Here is a 19,725-nt window from a genome sequence, read left to right on the forward strand (position 1 = left end):
GTACTTTATTTGATTATTTGAATATGTCTGTTGTTATGCAGAACACAGTAGTTTAAATGATTTGCATTGTAACAGGTTTTAAGATTACTAAAACTGTTGAGGGGAGGGGGAACAAAATAGATGTAAAATACAAATAATGTTAAGTGTAAGAGTGGTGATCATTACTGGGACTAAACTAGAAATGGAGAGGCATGGAATCATTTCCTCCTCTGCTCTGATCCAAAGGATAATCACTTCCCTGAAGATGATATTTGAATTACAGAGAAATTTATTGTTGGCATTGATGGAGTTTTCCCCTGAAAACAAGCTTCAAAGAAGGGACTTCCTTTAGGACTACCAACAAAGAAAGAGGGTCAATTTTCCTGCCAGATTTGTTGAGATCCTTTCAGATGAAATTGATAGATTTGGGAAATAAACACATAATGAGTATTAAATACAGACAGCTGGAAGTGAAAAGGAATAATTCCCCTGCAGGACCAATCTGATGCTATTTGCATTTTTTTCAAAGGACCAGGTTAAATTAAAAAAAAAATCACATAAGGGTTGGCCCTGGGCAGACTAACAGGGGTCTCTCCTTAGGCTGGGAAGTTGGTATGCTGAGAGACTAGAATGGGAAAATATGAAGAGCTAGTTCTTCTATTATCCTTTGTCTGTAGAACAGAATATAGAAAAATTGGTTATTTGGTACTTGTCTGTCATCTCTCATAGCCTCAGGAAGGGCTCATTTCAAAGTCCTTTGATGTCAACTGCAATCTTTCCATATTAAATAACTTTGGAACATTCCCAGAATGAACCCTATTTTGCTGTGCTCTTTGAAGGTTTCTTCATAAGCATAGAAGTATGTGGAATTTATCCCAGTGACAAGTAGCAAGTGAGTCCTTGTAATGTGCTATACAATAAACCTGTTTGCCCTGTTTTTTTTTTCCTGGTGAATTTATGCAGGATTTGGTAGTCAGCGTTTCGTTTCCTAGTTGCAGAAGCTTGCACAAAAACTGCAGACACCAGCAATGTAGTTGCATGAAGTTATGAATTTAGGACTTTATATTTTCACACTGTGACTATTAACAACTCATGTTCACATTAAGGAATGCTTAGAGCACAATGGGTGACATTCTGTTCTAGGCTGCTCTCCAAAGAACAGTGTAACTCATTTTCCATGTCTAGTCGGGCTTTGGGTCTGAGTTTTCTTGAACAGCAAGGTAAAATTATTTTGAAACCCCAGGAAAGTTCAAAAGCATTTTGCAATATCATGGAACTATGCAGAAATAGTTGTAAGTGAAAATGAAAGTACATAATACAAAATTTTATGTAAAGTAAAATGTTAATAATGTTGCATAACAGTTTCCTTGTATAGGTGGAGGCTCTAGGAGAATTGCAGTCTGAAAAAGCTGATAGAATTTGGACTAAAGCCAAAACTTGAAAAGCAGAAAAAAGCATGTTGAACAGAATTAAGTTATTATCCTCTGACAATGAATTGCCAGGGACTACTGCAGTATACTTCAGCAAAGGATCGTTACCTTGTCGTGGTGCTGGAGCTTGAGCACCTCAATGATGCCACGAGCTAAACCGTGAAGGGCCACCCAAGACGGGAAGGTCATGAAAGAGAGGTCAGACTAAATGCGATCCCTGGGGAAGGTAATGGCAACCCACCCCAGTATTCTTGCCGTGAAAACTAAATGGATCAGTACAACCAGAGATATGTCAGTATACCATTGGAAGATGAGACCCCCAGGTCGGAAGATGGTCAAAATGCTACTGGGGAGGAACAGAGGATGAGTTCAACTAGCCCCAGACATCATGACACAGCTAGCTCAAAGCCGAAAGGACGGCTAGCGGCCGACGGTGCCGGTGGTGAACGGCAAATCCGATGTTCTAAGGATCAACACACCGTTGGAACCTGGAATGTAAGATCTATGAACCAGGGCAAATTGGATGTGGTTATTGGTGAGATGTCAAGATTAAAGATAGACCTTTTGGGTGTCAGTGAACTGAAAACCAAGATTATGGCAACCAGCTTGATTGATAACTGGCAAATAGAGGGAGAAAATGTAGAAGTGGTGAAAGACTTTATATTTCTAGGTGCGAAGATTACTGTGGATGCTGCCTGCATTCAGGAAATCAGAAGACGCTTAATCCTTGGGAGAAGAGCAATGACAAATTTCGATAAAATAGTTAAGAGCAGAGACATCACACTGACAACAAAGGTCCGCATAGTTAAAGCAATGGTGTTCCCCGTAGTAACATATGGCTGCGAGAGCTGGACCATAAGGGAGGCCGAGAGAAGGAAGATAGATGCTTTGGAACTGTGGTGTTGGAGGAAAATTCTGAGAGTGCCTTGGACTGCAAGAAGATCAAACCAGTCCATCCTCCAGGAAATAAAGCCAGACTGCTCACTTGAGGGAATGATATTAAAGGCAAAACTGAAATACTTTGGCCACATAATGAGAAGACAGGACACCCTGGAGAAGATGCTGATGCTAGGGAGAGTGGAGGGCAAAAGGAAGAGGGGCCGACCAAGGGCAAGGTGGATGGATGATATTCTAGAGGTGATGGATTCGTCCCTGGGGGAGCTGGGGGTGTTGACGACCGACAGGAAGCTCTGGCGTGGGCTTGTCCATGAAGTCATGAAGAGTTGGAAGTGACTGAACAAATAAACAATAAACTGCAGTATAATTTCTCAGTTGGCACTCCTACTTAATCTATAGTGCAGAGTGTTCATCAGTCAAAGTATCTGATAAAGAAAAGTTAGTTGTTATTCAAAGAGCTGTAAAATGATATAACTATAAGATATTTTACTATGGCCATTTACCAAATGAAGAAATATAGCAGGAAATTGATTTAACCAATATGATCCTTGCTATGTGTGATGCTAAGCCCATATTGTCTTAACATCTCCCCTTACATTTTTAATTCTCAGGTTTGAAAATATATCCCTGATAGCTCTGAAACGTGCTGGATTTATGTAGAAAGAAATGTCACACCAGCACACTTAGAATAGAATGGAGTGCCACTAACTTGCATTTGTGGGAGAGAGAGAAGGCGAAGTCAGATACTATGGGAAAAGATGATTTTTAAGAGAGAGCATGAAAAAGATAACAAGGTTACATGAAAAAGTTAACAACAAAGATACTAATATGAAAAGCCATGCCTCATCAGACAGAAGGACTATCTAGTTCAGCATTCTGTTTTCAGAACCAGATAAAAAGATGTCAATGGGAAGCCTACCAGTCTTTCTTCTTCCAGTCAAATTATCAGAGATAGTTATACATCATCATGACAAGCAACCCCTTTTTAATTGTGCAATATGTACATCCCCCAAACTTTATTTTTTATTTATTTATTTATTGTAGTCTTAAGCCCTCTATTATCTGGCCACATAAAGTTGGCAATTACTGAAAAGTGACGTTATAGTTTCTGACAATTTTGAGTTGTAGAACACACCAAAACCTAGGATAAAGTGTAAGCACATTTTTTTACAAAAAGGCAAATCAATATATCTCCTCCAAAACCATAGGAAAAAAATGCTAAAAATGGTACACCCTTTTTGCAGAACTGTCTCATTCAGTGTAAACATTGCCCCCTCCCCAAATGCTAAATGTGACCTCAGCCATCAAACTTTTATCTGTACCTGATGTACTGAATACCAGCCTAAGTTGGTATTCACACTACACCTAAAGGAAAATTGGGAATCAAGAGAAAAATGAAAAGGAAGACATTTAAAACTGCATACTTGTAAGTTCAAAGTAGATTCTGTCTTGCAGATTAATATTACAATGGTACTAGATAAGAAGAGATCGAATTTACCATGTCCTGTCTTTACAATTCATGCCCCTGCCAACAATTATCTTAGGTTTGAGGATGAACTATTAAGACAAAAAAGCATTAATACAGGAATCATTTTTTGTAAACAAGACCATAATGAAAGATCAAGAACTTTATTCATTAACAATTAAGGAAAACAAGGAGGCACCATGTAATGAGCATAGCTAAACAAAACAAATCTCATTGCTTTGATATAAGGATGTAATCAGAAAACGTTAAACATAATACACTTACCAAATGAATCATTTGGAACTGTATAGTATGCTGGTATTGCATAACATGTTTTTTTCTCCTTCCTGTCCAACACCAGGGAACAATTTACAGTTACATACTTTGTGTATATGTGAATACTGTATGATCATGTTATATTTCCACCTGAGAAAGAAACATATAAGGAAATAATATACATAGAAATACAGTCCATTGAATTCAGTGGGAATTACTTTTCTGTAAACTGAAGCTGTCACATAGTCATTTACTATGGAGTAAAAAGTTAATTTTCATCACATTCACATAGTTATTGTTTAACTCAGAGGAGTTAAATTGAGAAAAGGAGGTTAGATACAGACTTTGTAGGAAGATTTATGAATTCTTTGCTATATATTGGGTGGCCCTACCTCTTACAAGCTTTATTTTCATTTCCCCAACTTGGGCAGATCAATTTCCCAAAATAAGAAAGCAAAAATTTGAAGATCTTGTCATAAGACCTCACAAAATAGGAACTGGTAAGATTAGGTTTAACAAAGAGATAGTCTAGTCTAGTACAACAACCAGCATAATCCAATATGGCAAGTAATGGCAAAATTATATTAAAATCAGTTCACAAATTACAGGAGTACTGCAACCTTCCTAGGCACTGCTATGATCAGGTACAGTCTACCCAGGATTTCCTGAAGATGTTTGTTTCTCTTTGTTCCCTGTGACAGAACATTTTCTGAGTCTTCAAGTGTCTTTTGCCCTCTGTTTTCTGCTAGATGAAGGCTAGAGTATTTTAACTTAACATTTAGAGACTCTCAATAGCAAGCGATTTGACACTAAACCTTGGAGGTGCTTTGCATGAGGTTCTATGTGATTTCAAAGGCATTCTCTAACACTTCTCCAGATATAAACCTACACAGACAAAGGGTGTTCAGATGCCAAAAAGCAGGAAGATCCAGCATTTTATGGAATTTGGGGTTTCATTCCCTAGCAGTATACTACTATTAAAGGTGCAGAAGCCTCTTTTTTTTTTTTAATGTCTGCTCACCCTAGAGTACTGCTTAAGAGAAAGCCAACTACTTCCTGAACATTTCTGAATTTAAATGAAGTTTGTTCTTTTGCCATTCTTCTCCAGGCTCTGGGGATGGGGGCGGGAGGATCGTCTTTTTCCTTATGTTCTTCCCCCACATACTCTGATCATTCTCTGAGACACTACTTCAGTGGTTTAATTAACTAGGCATGTAGTCAGGAGTTTTTACTTTTGTTATGGTGGTATCCCCTTGTGAGATGCATGGCTCCCAATACTTTGTCAAACAAGGACATGGTATTTTTTTGGGCAGTCTGTAAAAATCACCTCTTCCCAAAGCTGTTTTAAATATTTGTAGTCCTAGAAAGTTTTTTAGCTTTTATAGTTGCATGCTATTTTGGGAAAATTCATTCTGTTCCTTGGGTTAAGATTGCTTATGTGTATGTTCATGCATATGTCCTGTGTGTATGTGTGTGTGTGTGTGTGTGTCTACACACACACATATACACACATGTACAAATACACCCAGAGAGAGAAAGAGATACATAGATTTGCGCTCTCTCTCTCTCTCTCCCTTCAGCAAAATATGAAGGATATAGAACTTTTAAATAAAACTAAAACACATTTCCCCCACAGGTAGATTAAAAAAAATGTACCTGCCAACATAACTTTTGATTTCAGGATCAATGTACTTCAATATTGATAGGTGCATTCAGCTAGCAATTATCTTAATCTTGTAGTTTCAAAGGAAACAAGTCTGTTTTTTGTTTTTCAATACATCTGGAGATAGAAAACTTCCAGTTTCATAAGTCTCTTGAGCTTCTGTTTGTTGAACTTCTGCCCTGCGATGTCAATATGTACTTCTAGTAAATGTTTCTAGCTTTAACACAAGATATACAAAGCACTTTAAAAGGTGAGACAGGATTAAGTATTATAGTTCTTGTTGATCTTTGTCATTCTGGATTTCCTTGAGACATTAGAAATAACAGTTCCTTTGTGTTAAACCAATTTTTTTTTATTTTTGTAAAGTTATATGAAAAAGATCTATATTTCCTTTTACTTAATTAAGGCTTTGTGTTGATTGGAATATGAGGTTTTAATTGTTTACTAACCGATTTATCGAAAGGTGAACATGTTCGAAGTTCCTTAATGTAGTAAAAATGCCATTGAACAACTGAAGTAAATTCATTTATAAAGAAAAGAATCCTGAAATTATTTGCAGCTCCATAACTGCAGTTTTCACTTTGGGATAATGTATCCTCTAAAATTACTTGGGTTATATCCAAAGTTTATCTATGTTCACATGATTTAAGCCAAGACTATGACTTCCTCATATTATGAATAAAGAGCACATTTTCTTTGAAATCAGTTCTTCATAAAAGGTTCATAAACCCAGGATGGAGTAGTTTTCTGTGTTGCCTGACCCTGAGATTATGATTAATTATTTCCAAATAAACCAAGATATAACCCAGTAACAAGAGCCAATTTGGTCTAGTGGTTAAGGCATCAAGCTAGAAACCAGGAGGCTGTGAATTCTAGTTCCACCTAAGGCATGAAAGCCGATAGGGTGACTTTGGGCCAGTCATTCTCTTTCAGCCCTAGGAACACGACAATGGCAAACCACTTCTGAAAAGCCTTGCCAAGAAAACTGCAGGGACTTGTCCAGGCAGTTACTGAGAAGTGGACATGACTGAATGGATTTTTTTTTTAAAAGCCCAGTAATAAACTATAGCTTAAATCTACTTGTGAAGAGGAGCTAATAGTAGATTCAATCTGCATGCGGTCCATTTGCATGATAGTTTATTACATAAGCTTTTAAAAAATTAAACTGATGTTGATCAAAGCCATTTAGCAGCTAAAAAGTTAAAGCACTCTGGCCTACAGAAGACTGAGGAATTATCTATCCCGTTTGCATTTGGGTTTTGGAGCACTGTGACTCTGTGCTGTGATAAACATGCACAGGCTTGTTGCAATCCTGTTTCCATATACTGGGAAGTGAGATCCATTAACCCCAGTGGATCTTCCAGCAGGAAGTGGCTACTTCTCCTTTGCTTACTCAGTATAGTATGTGAGGTTTGCCTTTAACTAGCTTACATTGTTTTAGACTGCTCTCCAGGGTCTGCCAATCAGAACCAGATATAAAACAGCAACATTCTTTTCAAATAAATGAATAGGTTGTTTCTGAAAACACACAAACCAAACATTCATTCGTAAAACTAGAAGTGAGTTCACAGTACTTATTTGTACAAAATTCTACTAGTTTTTGCCCAAACTTTATTTCAGCAGTCCTTTTTAAAGCCTCTTTTGTTTGTTTGTTTTGATGCTAGTGTTAAAAGTGAAAATTGCCATTAGTGGGTCTTCGTTCTAGTTCTGTCCTTACCTACAATTAAGTAGCAGTGATTCACTCTTTATATTGATGGAGAAGATCAAATACGTTATTTGTCACTTTCCCAATGCAATCGTAAGAACTATTTTTGTTTGAAATATTCAAACTCGGAGAATCAATGGATTTTTTTAAAAAAAACTATCTCACATAGACTCCAGGTAGTTACCAGAAACATATTAATTATTGATCAGGAATCAGAGATGTAATAGAAAATACTCTGAAACTGCTCTGTATTATTGCAGTATAATAATAGAATGCAGATGGATGTAAATGTATTAGTATTTTAATATGTCAGTTACAACCTAATAAACATTCTTAGTTTTTAACTTATCTATAGTGTAATCCTGTACATTATTCAGAAATAAACCTATGTATGTATTTCAGGAAATGCGTGACATATTCCTGCTGGTTATGGCACACCATCACATGGATTAAGGTTTTAAAATTTGTGGGAAAGCTGATCCTCATTCAGAAATGAAAACAAATGCTTGCCTTTGCTGAACTCCTTTCTCGGCTTATTCAATAGCATATTCTTACCTTAGTTTCCTTGTCTCGCTTGTTTCCATTCTGAGAGATCTTTGTCTTGATGTTGACTAAAAGTCATAAAGGATCGTCATTCATCCAACTTGACCAAGAGTGGTTCATTGACGGTTATTGTATGTAGGGGAGTCAAAGATAGGGAGACAGCAAACTATTTAGAGGACAATATCCAGATTCAGGAGGATCTTGACATGCTGGACAAGAGAAACTATCAGGATGAATTTCAACTGGGACAAATATAAAGTCCTATATTTGGGTAAGAACAATCAAATGCAAGTGAATAGAATGGAGGTGAAGTAGTGCAGGCAAAAAAGAGTCTGTGTGTCTTGGTGGATTAGAAGCTGCTGAGCAACAGGGTAATGTTGCTGTAAAAAAAGCAAATGCAATCCTAGGCTGCATCAATCATACGATATTGTCAAGATCAAGAAAAGTCATTCTATTCTGCATTTGTCAAATCATAAAGAATATTGTGTTCAGTTCTGGACACTCTTAAGCAGGAGTGAGTCCTGAAGAGAGCACCTAGATGACAAGGTGCCTGGAAGGAAAAACCTGTGAGGAAAGTTGGAGGTACTGGATAGGTTTAGTCATATAGAAGACAGCCAGAAGGGTTCAGAGTTGTTCCTGAAGGCAGGACAAGAAAGACACCGGGACATTTCCTAACTGCAAGAGGTGTTCAATGGTGGAACGGATTGCCTTATAAGGTGGTGGACTCTTCTTTGCTGGAAGTGTTTAAACAGAGGTTGGATGGCCATCAGTTGGGACGCCACAGTACTGGATTACTGTACTGGGTGGCAGATTGGACTAGATTATATCCATGAACTCTTACAACTCTCCCATCTTTGATTCTATGATCTCTAGTTATTGTATTTGGACAAAGGGGCAGAGGTGAAAGAGGGTTGTTGCAAATAAAAGAGGATTGTCATGAATAAAACGTGGCAATTTGCTTTAGAAAGTGGGTAGATACTGGCTACAACTTGGTTGGCTATGCCTAACAAGAAATAAATTCCGTGCACGGGCAACTGTGCTGTTGATCGCAGATCAATTCTCATCCAGCTCCAATGGCAGCTTATGCATTCCAACAAGCCAGTATTTCCTTCAACCTGGGCTGAGCATGGACCTTTCTAGGGACCCTCTTACCAGGGTCATAGATCACATGTACCTGTCTCCCACTTCCCATGGACCCATCCCTAGCCTCAAACAACAGGTGACTCACCTCCCACTAGATTCACTGTTCCTGCCATCTGCTGGCCCATAGATAACAAATTATTTTAATTAATTAATTATCTTTATTAATATTAATCAGTTAATCCTTTTTCTGTGCTACCCTGAGCTACTTTTCCGGGATCTTCAGCACTGATCTCATTGTGTAATGTACTTCCCATAGCTCCTGCATGTCTGATATAGCAAAATGGCCTTTCTACAGCTGGTAACCAACCTGTTACGTGTGGGGGACCAGGGGGTAGCAGGGTCACACCCAGGGTTGCATCCCTTCCCATGCACCTGCTAGCCATTTGATGAGAAGTGTATCATCCAGATGGAGACCATGTCCTCATGTGAATTGGCCCTGCACATTTCCTGCTGAGTGATGCTACAGCTGTATATTTCCTTACAGATAATAAATGTCTTTGCTTGATTTGTATGGGCTGGTAGCAAATCATCATGAAGCTTGCGGGCTCCCTGCCCTAGACCACTTTTTTCAAGGAACCAATCAGCTCTACAAAAGACTTCCTTCTTGGACTTTGGCAGTGGCTCCCTACATCCTTGTGTGCTGCAAAGCAGTCCTTTACTCTCCTGTCACTGCCATGCTAGGCAAAAATAGACTTCCCCCCACCTACCTATCCCACATGCATCATTTCAGACAGAGCATTTTTAAAAAATGTTCTTGTGGAGTAAAATTCATTCCCTGCCTGCAGAAAACAAACCCACCAGGGAATGGGCTGGGAAAATAGAGAGGTCTCTTTTGCAGGATGGCCAAGATTTGTTTGCTTGTTTGATGTGCCGGTGAAGATGCCTTTTTCATTCAGAGCAGACATTCCAAGTTGGGGTTTGATCAGCTGGGGTGGGGAGAGAAAAATGTGGCCTATTCTCACCTGGTTATGTAAGGGAAGTAAGGAGTTTATAGTTATAAACACTAGCTGCCACGATAAATGTTAGTGAAGTGACTCCATAAGGAAATGGCTGTGAAGTGAACCTTTGCATCGCACACAGCCCACAAACAAAAACATAGAAGTTCAAAAGGAGGACAGGCGCTCCAGCACCATAAATCCCTTCCAAAAGGCTGCATTCATGCCATGCGCTTAACCGGATGGCTGCATTGACCCGTTTTCTGGGCTCGCACCCAGGTTGAATCCTACAGTAACTAAATGGGCTGGTTCGCACAACAGCTAAGCCGCCAAAACAAAAAGTCGAAGTTAACGCTAGCCCAACTTAGCATGACGTGCGAGTGCAACAGAAAGTTTTCCACAACACGCCGCTAAGCGGGAAGCAGTGGCACCGCTTGCCTTTCTGAAACCCAGGTGCATACGCGTGTCTAGCCGCACCAGGCGCTCGACGTCAAGCAGCGCCGATCAAGCTTACGCTCTTTATTGCTATTGCTTGACCCGAAGCCTTGGCATTTAGCGCACGGCCAGGGTCCAGTCCTGTTTCCAACACAGCTCCGGGAAACCTCGCTTAATGGGAAGAGAGGCGCTTTCTGAAGACGGCTGGCGGCCCGCCGCCCCGCGGAGGGAAGCTACCACCGGCGGCGGCAGTCGGGGAGTTCGAGTCCTCTTTCGAGGCTGCGGAGACCTCTGAGCGAGGCTGGAGGGAGCGGGGTAGACCAGGGAACGGCGGCTTCCTTCGCGCGGATGGAACCTGCGCTGCGAAGTCCCCGGGGCTCAGGCGGAGAGAGGCACCTAGCGCGGCAAGACCGCGTTGTCCCGGCCGTGAAGGGGAGGGCCGTCTTAAGCCGGGCCGACTTGCAGAGGCGGGGAGAGGGGCAGGGGAAGGAGGGAGGCGGTGACCTCAGAGTCGGATAAGGTAGGAGCCGCGGTTTGTCCCCCTTTTTTGGGGGGAAAGGCAAGAGTATAAACGGCGCAGTCCGCTGAGGGAAGTCTGTCCCTCCTCTTTCTCTTGCTCGCTGCGCCCAGCAGCCCCGCCGGTGGGGGACCATGCAGAGGTCGCCTCTGGAGAAGGCGAACGTTTTCTCCAAACTGTTTTTCAGGTGAGCCGCCGGCCCGCACGTGCTCCTGGCGGGGTGGGTGACCGGGCGAGGGAGGGAGGGAGGGAGGGAGGGAAAGGCAAACAAGCGAAAGCGGCTGTTCGGGTGGGAGCGAGAGCGCGAGGCTGGGCTCCGAGCGCCCGCCGGAGGTTGAAGTTTGCGCCTTTCAGTCGGGACGTCCTTTCAGGGGGTTGGGAGGCCCGTGGGAGAGGCGAGCCTCAGGGCAGCGCTTATTTTACAGGGAAAAGTGTGCCTGTGTGGCGGTTCTCCTCCTCCTGGCTGTAAATTATTCGAACCATCCTCTAGCTAGCCCGAGGATGTTAATGACTGGATTCCAGCGGAAAGCCTGGCGGGGAGGCCCCCCTCCCGCTCCCTCCTGCTTGGAGAGCAGGGAAGTCCAGCGCGGATTTCTCTCGCGCAAATGCCTGAGATGCCAGTAATTAGCCCTGAAAACAGTTCGCAAAGGAAAAGGAAAATGCAGGCTTGTTCCAGGAGGAGGACCCCCCCTTTCCTCCTCTGTACACTTTTGTCCCCCGCGGCCGTCACAGAGCGCTCCTTTGTAATGCCCGCGAACGCCTCTTCATCTCAGGTGCGAGGCTCATAAATTTCATCCCAAAGCCAGGGAAATCGATTTAGAGCAGATCATTCCAGGAACCTTTGGCAGCAAGACAAAGAGAGAGCAAAAACTTTTGCTGGGGATGATTTGCTCGGGAAGCAGGATTTACAGGTGAGGTTAAGTTCCTAACACTCTCCAGAGAGAAGCTGGCAATATCCTCTAGGATGTTGTTTCTCAACCTTGGCAACTTGAAAATGGGTGGACCTCAACTCCCAGCATTCCCCAGCCAGCATCCTGGCTGGGGAATGCTGGGAGTTGAGGTCCACTATCTTAAAGTTCCCAAGGTTGATAAACTGCTCTAGGAGGTGCTGCTAAACCTTTAAAAATGTGAGCTCAAAGTATTTCATTGTTGGGACAAGCACCTAATGAAGAATTATATAATAACAATTATTAACTAGTGTTTATTAATAAATTACCATATTATTTCTCATTAATAATATGCTGGCTTCCATTACAGCTGTCTTCCAGCATAAAGCTGAAGGTGGAGTGTTTGGGTTTCTCAGATAATTTAAGCCTTAACTAAAATCAGATCTGCTGAGTTTTGTCAAGACCATAACTATCAGAGTGGAACAGACAGTGTGGTCTAGAGGTTAAGGTGTTTGGGCTGTCACTTGGGGAGACCCACTTTCTAATTGACTGTCAGTCTTGGAAGTTCACTGAGTTACTATGGAGCAGTCACTCTCTTTGGCCTAACCTATATCACAGGTTTATTAAAGAAATAGTAGGAAGCACTATGTATATTATTTGAATTCCAGAATGAAAAGGCAGGATAGAAATTTAACAAGCAAACAAATAAATAAAATGTTGGAGCATGCACTACTGGAGATCTTAGATGGAATTACCCTCTTCAGTCTTCCATGCCTGTTGTTTCAGAGCCAAAGAGCCAAAACACACTGAACAGACTATGTTTTGTGGTAGGGAAGTTACTTGACTCTTTTCTCCTCTATGATGGAGAAAGAGAGAAACCTGTGATTTTCATTCATCCAAAGAAATAGATTCAGAACGGGCAAAACACATTGTCCACTATGCACATTACCCTGTTAATTTAAGAGTTGATGGCCACAAGGGGTGGGGTTTGCATACAGAGAGAGCCAGTTTGGTCTAGTCTAAGGTGCTGGGCTAGAATCCAGGAGACTGTGAGTTCTAGTCCCGCCTTAGGCATGAAAGCCAGCTGGGTGATCTTGGGTCAGTCACTCTCTCTCAGCCCAACTCACCTCACAGGGTTGCTGTTGTGAGGAAAATAGGAGGAGGAAGGAGTATTTTGTATGTTCACTGCCTTAAGCTAATTATAAAAACAATAAAGGTGGGATAGAAAATAAATAAATAAATAGGATTGGGCAAACTCATGGAGAATACAGTAAGACTATGATAGCTATATATATTGCATTCTGTATCAGAGATAGTATGTTATTTAAGAAAAATAATCACCTTTAAAAGCTGCTTATAGTCTTCATGAAAAGGAGGATGCTAGGTTAGATGAGGCTCTGGTTTGAAACAACAGGGCTCTTCTTGTATTCAAATAATTTTTAGTCATTTTTCAGCTCCAACTTATCCTTCCCAGGTAACTTTTTCTCTCTCCTTTGCATGTATGTGCAGAGACAAAGAAGGCTACTCTTTGCTTCATTTTGGTCTGCTAATCAGTATCTTGTCTGTCCACTGATGCCAGGTTAAAGGTAGGGATTTTCTGTAGTTAGAAATAATGCCAAGGTACAAGCAATAACATAAGGGCATATTTACATGATAACAACTTTATTAACTCAAAACGACTATCATCTCTAATTCCGTACTCACAAAATTAGGATCTCTACTCTACACAGACACATGGAAAGGAAGGGATAACTGATATACTTTATTTTATTATTTATTAAAATTATATCACCGCCCATCTCCCCAATACTTGCTTTTGTTTTATGAAAGACATATTAAATATAGCTAAAATATGTTCCTGAGTAATATGTACATTTTGGGATATAGTTTAAGATGAACAGTATTTAACCCTCTCCTACATCTTCTTGAAAGTGAATGGAAACAGGATGGAAGAATGGTTTTCATTTGGTATGAATACAAAATTCATGCCGCAATATCTTAAGGATAAATAGGAGGAACACATGTCAATGTGACCTTAGTAAATTTTTCCATTTTTGACCAATATATGAATTCAGATCCAGCTTTCAACACTTGTACTTTTTCATATTCTGAGCTGCATTTCTCCTGTGGAATAAAGATTTTTAAAATGCATAATTAAGAAATGTGCATGTAAAGTGTGTAGTAAAAGTAACATACAAAAATGTATTATATTAAGGGGCATTATTTGCAGAAAATGAATATATTTAGCAAAATTTGTTTTAGGGGAAATTAGGATGAACTTTGTGATTACTTTAGGAAAGAACTGACTCTGATGCAGAAATCAGAAGACTGGAAAAATAAAATTGACATTTTTTTCTCTCTGTTTCACAAGGGTTTAGTTGGTGCAGTCTTAGTTGATTCATTGTTATGAAATGATGAATCCTTTTAATCCATCTGCTTATTCAGTGTATGTGTGTCTGTGTTTATGTGCACAATTCCACTATATAATATAGGATCCTAATGCAAGACTCCTCAAAAAATGGTATATGACAAAACAAGCTCTGTCTGGAATGATGAATTGCTTCCTGTGTGAGGACCACAGGGCTTGCTTTTTCTAAGACAGAAGTGGACAATCCATGGGCCATTTCCCCATTTGTGGTTCTCAGACCAGTCTCAGGTCATGCCACCAAAATTTTTCAACAGAACTACAGATTTTGACAGCACAATTTTTGGGGGTTGCTAAAAGGTACCATAGAAGTAAGATGGGCCCTTAGGGTTTATCATATCTTTTTGTACCCCAATCCCCCCAAGGTCTGAAAAATTAATCTTTCCTGATAGTGACATCATCATATTACTCAACTACGTTCTGCAGAACTCAAGAGGTTTTTTATACATGCATAGAAACACACACATAAAGCTCTAGGCAGAAAAAAAATGCTCATCCCATTTTAGGGGAACCTCTAATTCTCCAGAGCAGATTTTTATGAGATGAAGAAGGCAATCTGCAGCCCTTGGTCTAAATTCACATAATCTTTGGCCCAAATTCAAAAGCTAACTTCAAGAGATCAATTAAGATCTTGGTAAGGATTACCCATCCCTTCACTGCAATGTGCACTTGAGAAAGAGAAAAAGAGGAGTATCAGAAGGAAAAAAAAGAGGATACCAGAGCAATAATACATGTCTTCCCCACTTATGACTCTGGTCCTGCCCATTGCTTGTTTCACTCTATCTGCTCTTGAGGTCCTCAACAGATTATCCCTAAAGGAATGTGGCTATCATGAGAAAAATGGTTGCCCAGCATATGATGCAAAAGTCCTATTTCTGACACATAGCTCCCATCTGTTTATAGGTCAGGAGATATATCATAGCTATTGCTCTTCAAATGCAAATTTATACTGGTTTAATTACTGATTGTTTGACTAACATCCAATTTCTCATCAGTTCACATCTCTGGTTCATACTTTATCTATTCTCTAGAACTGTCAACCAATAGGCAATATAATTGTAATTGGCAATAAATAGCTAATACAGGGATATTTACTTGGCATTAACTTCTGAGTACTATATATTTATAGGAAGGGGCTGTAAATATCATTTTCATTGATCCTTTGAGCAGTAAAACAGATCATTTAGCAGCATTTCCTGGATAACAATACTCTAAACCACAAACAGGTATTATTGTTGTAGGCCAGGTGATTTAAATTATGAACACTCCTAACAAATCCTAATGAATGAAATATGTTTACAGTCTACAATTCATCTTTTGTTAACTTTATTTTTAGTATGCAACAAATTAATAAAATATGTAAACATTAAAAGACTACAAATAATGAATTTACATAATAAACCTTATACTACGTGTGGCTTGATTATTTTCATATATACGTGATTTCTTATTTTTAAAAATTACAGCCTAATATACGATATACCAAATTCTTTTACAATATTATCCTGAAATTCCATCTCTTTCATAATCATTAACAATTCAGCGATAACAATATTAACATCTTGGTTGCAGCCAACTATCCTCATTTTTATCCTTGATTCACAACTTGGACCTGCTAAGGTTGGGCGACACAGAATTCTAGCCCAAACTCCCCATTCTCTGTGCAGCTTTTCTTGTTTACATTAAACAAGCTTTTTTCCGTCACAGATGGGCTATGGGTTAAGCTGGATACAACCAGTCTGATGTATGAGAGACTAGGCCAGTATGACGCCTTGGTTGCAGAAGAGAGAACAAATCTTTTTGTTGGAATAGTTCCTTCCCTATCTCAACTTGTGAATTGCTCCTGGAAAATGAAAATGGCAGGAGAACTCTTCTGATTTCACACTGTTACTTTCAAAATGTTTTGGGGATTCCTTGTTAAAGGACTATTATTTTAAAACTTATACACATAATAGTTTTAAAAAACTCTGGTTTCAAAACGTAGTAGTAGTTTAATAGTATGTTGTGTAATTTCAAAATTAATAATTATGAATTTAAAATTAATGTTTAACTAATAGCTATTTAATTTTATGTACAATAATAGGAGGAGGAAGGAATATTACATATGTTTGCCACCTTGAGTAATTTATAAAAATAATTAAGGTGGGATAAAAGTTAAATATATAAATAAATCAACTCCATGGGCTGGAACCAGAACATACTTAACAAAGTTATTGGGATTTACATTCATAATATCATTTTGCATTGATTCAAATGAGATTGAAGTATGGTTAAATTGGTGTTATGTAAAGCAACAAAACATCCTTCTTTCTCCATTTTTACTAAATTAAACAATAGAACTAAATTAAGTTCTATTGACATTGGCTGGCTGGCTGGTGGGCTATCTATCTATCTATCTATCTATCTATCTATCTATCTATCTATCTATCTATCTATCTATCTATCTAATCTTTCTGTCTCTCTCTCAATGTTATACAGTATTAATAGCTTATACTACAATAATACAGAAGTTGAAGAAATCTATTAATTCAAATTCCTAGAAACAGTATTTAGAAGTTAAGGAGCCAGCCTTGCATAGAATAATAATAAAAAAAAAGATTTCAAATTCTTTAACATTTCTAAGTGAGTTAGCAGCCAGATGCCCAGAATTTCTTTGTCAGCCCTTTATTTGCATTCTCTTGGGGTGGTCAGTTACAGAAGGTATGTTTAAATGTAGGATGTGATTGAACAGGTTATTTCTTGTTTTCTTTGAGTTTCCCCATTTTAGTTTCTCTAAAACTCTTGAATGTAAGACTTAAGACAAAACCTAGGTTTTTTTCCCTTCATATGTTTTACCCATCATAACTTATTTTAGAGTATTTATACAGTGTAAGGTCCTACTGCAATAATTTCACTAGTAACAAAATAATGAAATCATCAGGAAACTAATGGATAGGTGTTTTCTGTAAGGTTATTGTGACAAATAAATCTATTTATTTATCTATTATTGTGACAAAGCCAATGTTACTCAGTGGAAAGCTACACTTTGGGCAGTTGTTTGCAGCATTAGTGCTATCAGAAATGGCAGCAAAAATCCACAAGACAATTAAATGGTAACAAATAGATATTTGCTGCCATCCCCTGCTTGATCAATTTTTTGCAGCCAACAAATGGTAGTCTTACACATTATGATAGGACTGCAGGATTTACTGTAGTAAAAAGAGCAGTGGAGTAGGGCCAGTAATCTCACTCAGTTTAATCCTGCATGCATTTTGAACCACCTTTTGAACATAAGGCTATTTCCCCTCTCTGGCATTTGCAAAGATTTCTGGAATAGAAGCACCTCCCTTCTACCAAATCAAACTATATGTCCAGCAGTGATTTTTCAAGGGTTGAAATAGGAGTTTTTCTACCTCTACCTGATGATGCTAGTTATTCAACGCAGGACTTTCTGCATTACAAACTAAAGATGGTGCTGTATAGAGCTACAGCATTATTTCAATGTATTCTTACATACTTTCAGGTGGATAACCAACAACCCATGGGCTACATGTGTCCCCCAGGTTCCAAAAATCATGTCTCTACACTCACACATGATCAGAAAGAAAGCAGGGCTATTGGGAGGCAATCTGCTCCCATTTCTACCCTTAAACACCCTAAAAAATCCTAACTTGAAGGTTCGATCCAGTAATTACCAGGAGGCATTTTATGACTCTGCAGAATGTTGGGATCTGGATTGCAACCCCATATAATAAAGCATGTTGAAAGTTATTCACTACTCAAAACCATATTCCAAAAATTTTAAGATTTTGATTGCAAGATTTCCAGGGATAAACTTAAAAATCATTGTTGGGGTCTAGCAGCAAGCCAATTACAGTACTCTGCTTTTGCTTGAGGAATTGGGACCAGAATCTCTCTGATGTCTATTTTTTGAAAGGTATATTATAAAAAATGCAGATGTTTGAAGGTGCTACAGTATATATGACTATTGGCTCATTTACATCTGGGTGGAAATTTCTGACTTTGGGTTTGGAATTGGCCTGCAAGATATCCATATTTACCCTATTAAGGCTCAGGTGAAGACCATTCCATATTTCAAAGCCCTTATGTCTAAGTGAAATATCCACCCAGGGTCACTGATCTGGGGGTGAAGAAGGAGGGCTAGTATTCCTCCATGACAATTTTTCTTTAATCTTTGTGCATGAAAAAAAGAATAGCATATGTGCAGAGACAGGAACCAATAAAAGCCTTACTTTTCTCTATGCATAAAGAACATGAAGATATCTGAAGGAAGATGTCCCATCCAGGGCATCATACATTTCCTGTTATTCTGGGTAGAACTATCATATTTAAATTGCAAGCATTTGGAAGGGCACTAGATGGCAGCAAACAGCTAGAACTTTCTGTTTCTCTTTGCTACCATCTAGTGATCATTTCACATCTTGCAGCCCAGTTATGGTAGCCTTAATCTTGGAAAGTAGAAGTATTAGTAGTAATGTCATTCAAAAGCAGAGGTCCTTCTTAATCCTAGCATTTGTTAATACTGGATTTGGAACCATATGGCCTTGTGAGGCAGTCCAGACAAGAAGCACACCCAGAAGTACTAGCTCTAACTTTACTGTAAAGTTACATTAACAGAATCTTGCAAGTCTGAAAGTACATCTCTCCCCACTCACCTTTATAGTCAAGAAACTAGGAAGAGTCCCTTCTGAGACTTTGCCACATCTCAATTGTTTCAGTGAGTTAAGCTGCCTCTTATCTGACTGTTCTCTAGTCTGCAGCTCTTCCTCCTGTCTCCCATGGTCATTCCCCCATACCATTACACCATATGCCTACAAAGTAGGCATATAAAAATAATAAAGGCGGGATAGAAAATAAATAAATAAATAAATAAATAAAATCTCTCTTTGAACTATAGGCCCTCATATCTGTAGCCAACAAATACATGTAGTAAGAAATGAACAAGGATATATAAAAAATGTAAAGCTGTTTGATCTGAAACATGACTATTCCTCCAAGATACCTATCTATATAATTTATAAACAGAGAAACGGTCTTTCACCAGGAGGTATTTGCATTGGATTATTCCTCCATAACACAGTGCAAACAATTGGCTGCTCTGGAGGTAAAACAATACTTGTGGTTAAATTCCGTAAGAATATCATGTACATACAAGCTCTATAAAATTTTAACTGTTATTATTACTCTTCACATTGAGCATGTTTTGCTCCAGGAAAAACAACTGACAGTTCTAGTATTTTAGTATCATAATGTACTCATCCTCATATATTGTTTAGCTTACACAATCTTTGATACTTCATTACTATAGGAAAGTGACATTTTGCTTTAAAAAAAACCCCTGTGTAATGTATGTATAGGTCTGTATATACTGAACACTGACAAAATAAAGATACCAGTATTTTCTTTCTAGGCTTCCTTATTGAAT

The 19,725-nt window shown here is 39.1% G+C and overlaps 1 protein-coding gene across 1 annotated transcript in view; it reads left to right on the forward strand.

Moving 5' to 3' along the window:
- Nucleotides 1-11,030: 11,030 nt before the first annotated feature.
- Nucleotides 11,031-19,725, forward strand: part of CFTR (CF transmembrane conductance regulator) — a 98,494-nt gene continuing 89,799 nt past the window's right edge. The window contains exon 1 of the mRNA XM_063309508.1: nucleotides 11,031-11,175. Coding sequence (XP_063165578.1) covers nucleotides 11,123-11,175 — 53 coding nt within the window. The 5' untranslated portion in view covers nucleotides 11,031-11,122. The remainder of the gene's footprint in view (nucleotides 11,176-19,725) is intronic.

Source organism: Candoia aspera, chromosome 7, assembly GCF_035149785.1.
Source record: "Candoia aspera isolate rCanAsp1 chromosome 7, rCanAsp1.hap2, whole genome shotgun sequence".
NCBI classification, from domain to species: domain Eukaryota; kingdom Metazoa; phylum Chordata; class Lepidosauria; order Squamata; family Boidae; genus Candoia; species Candoia aspera.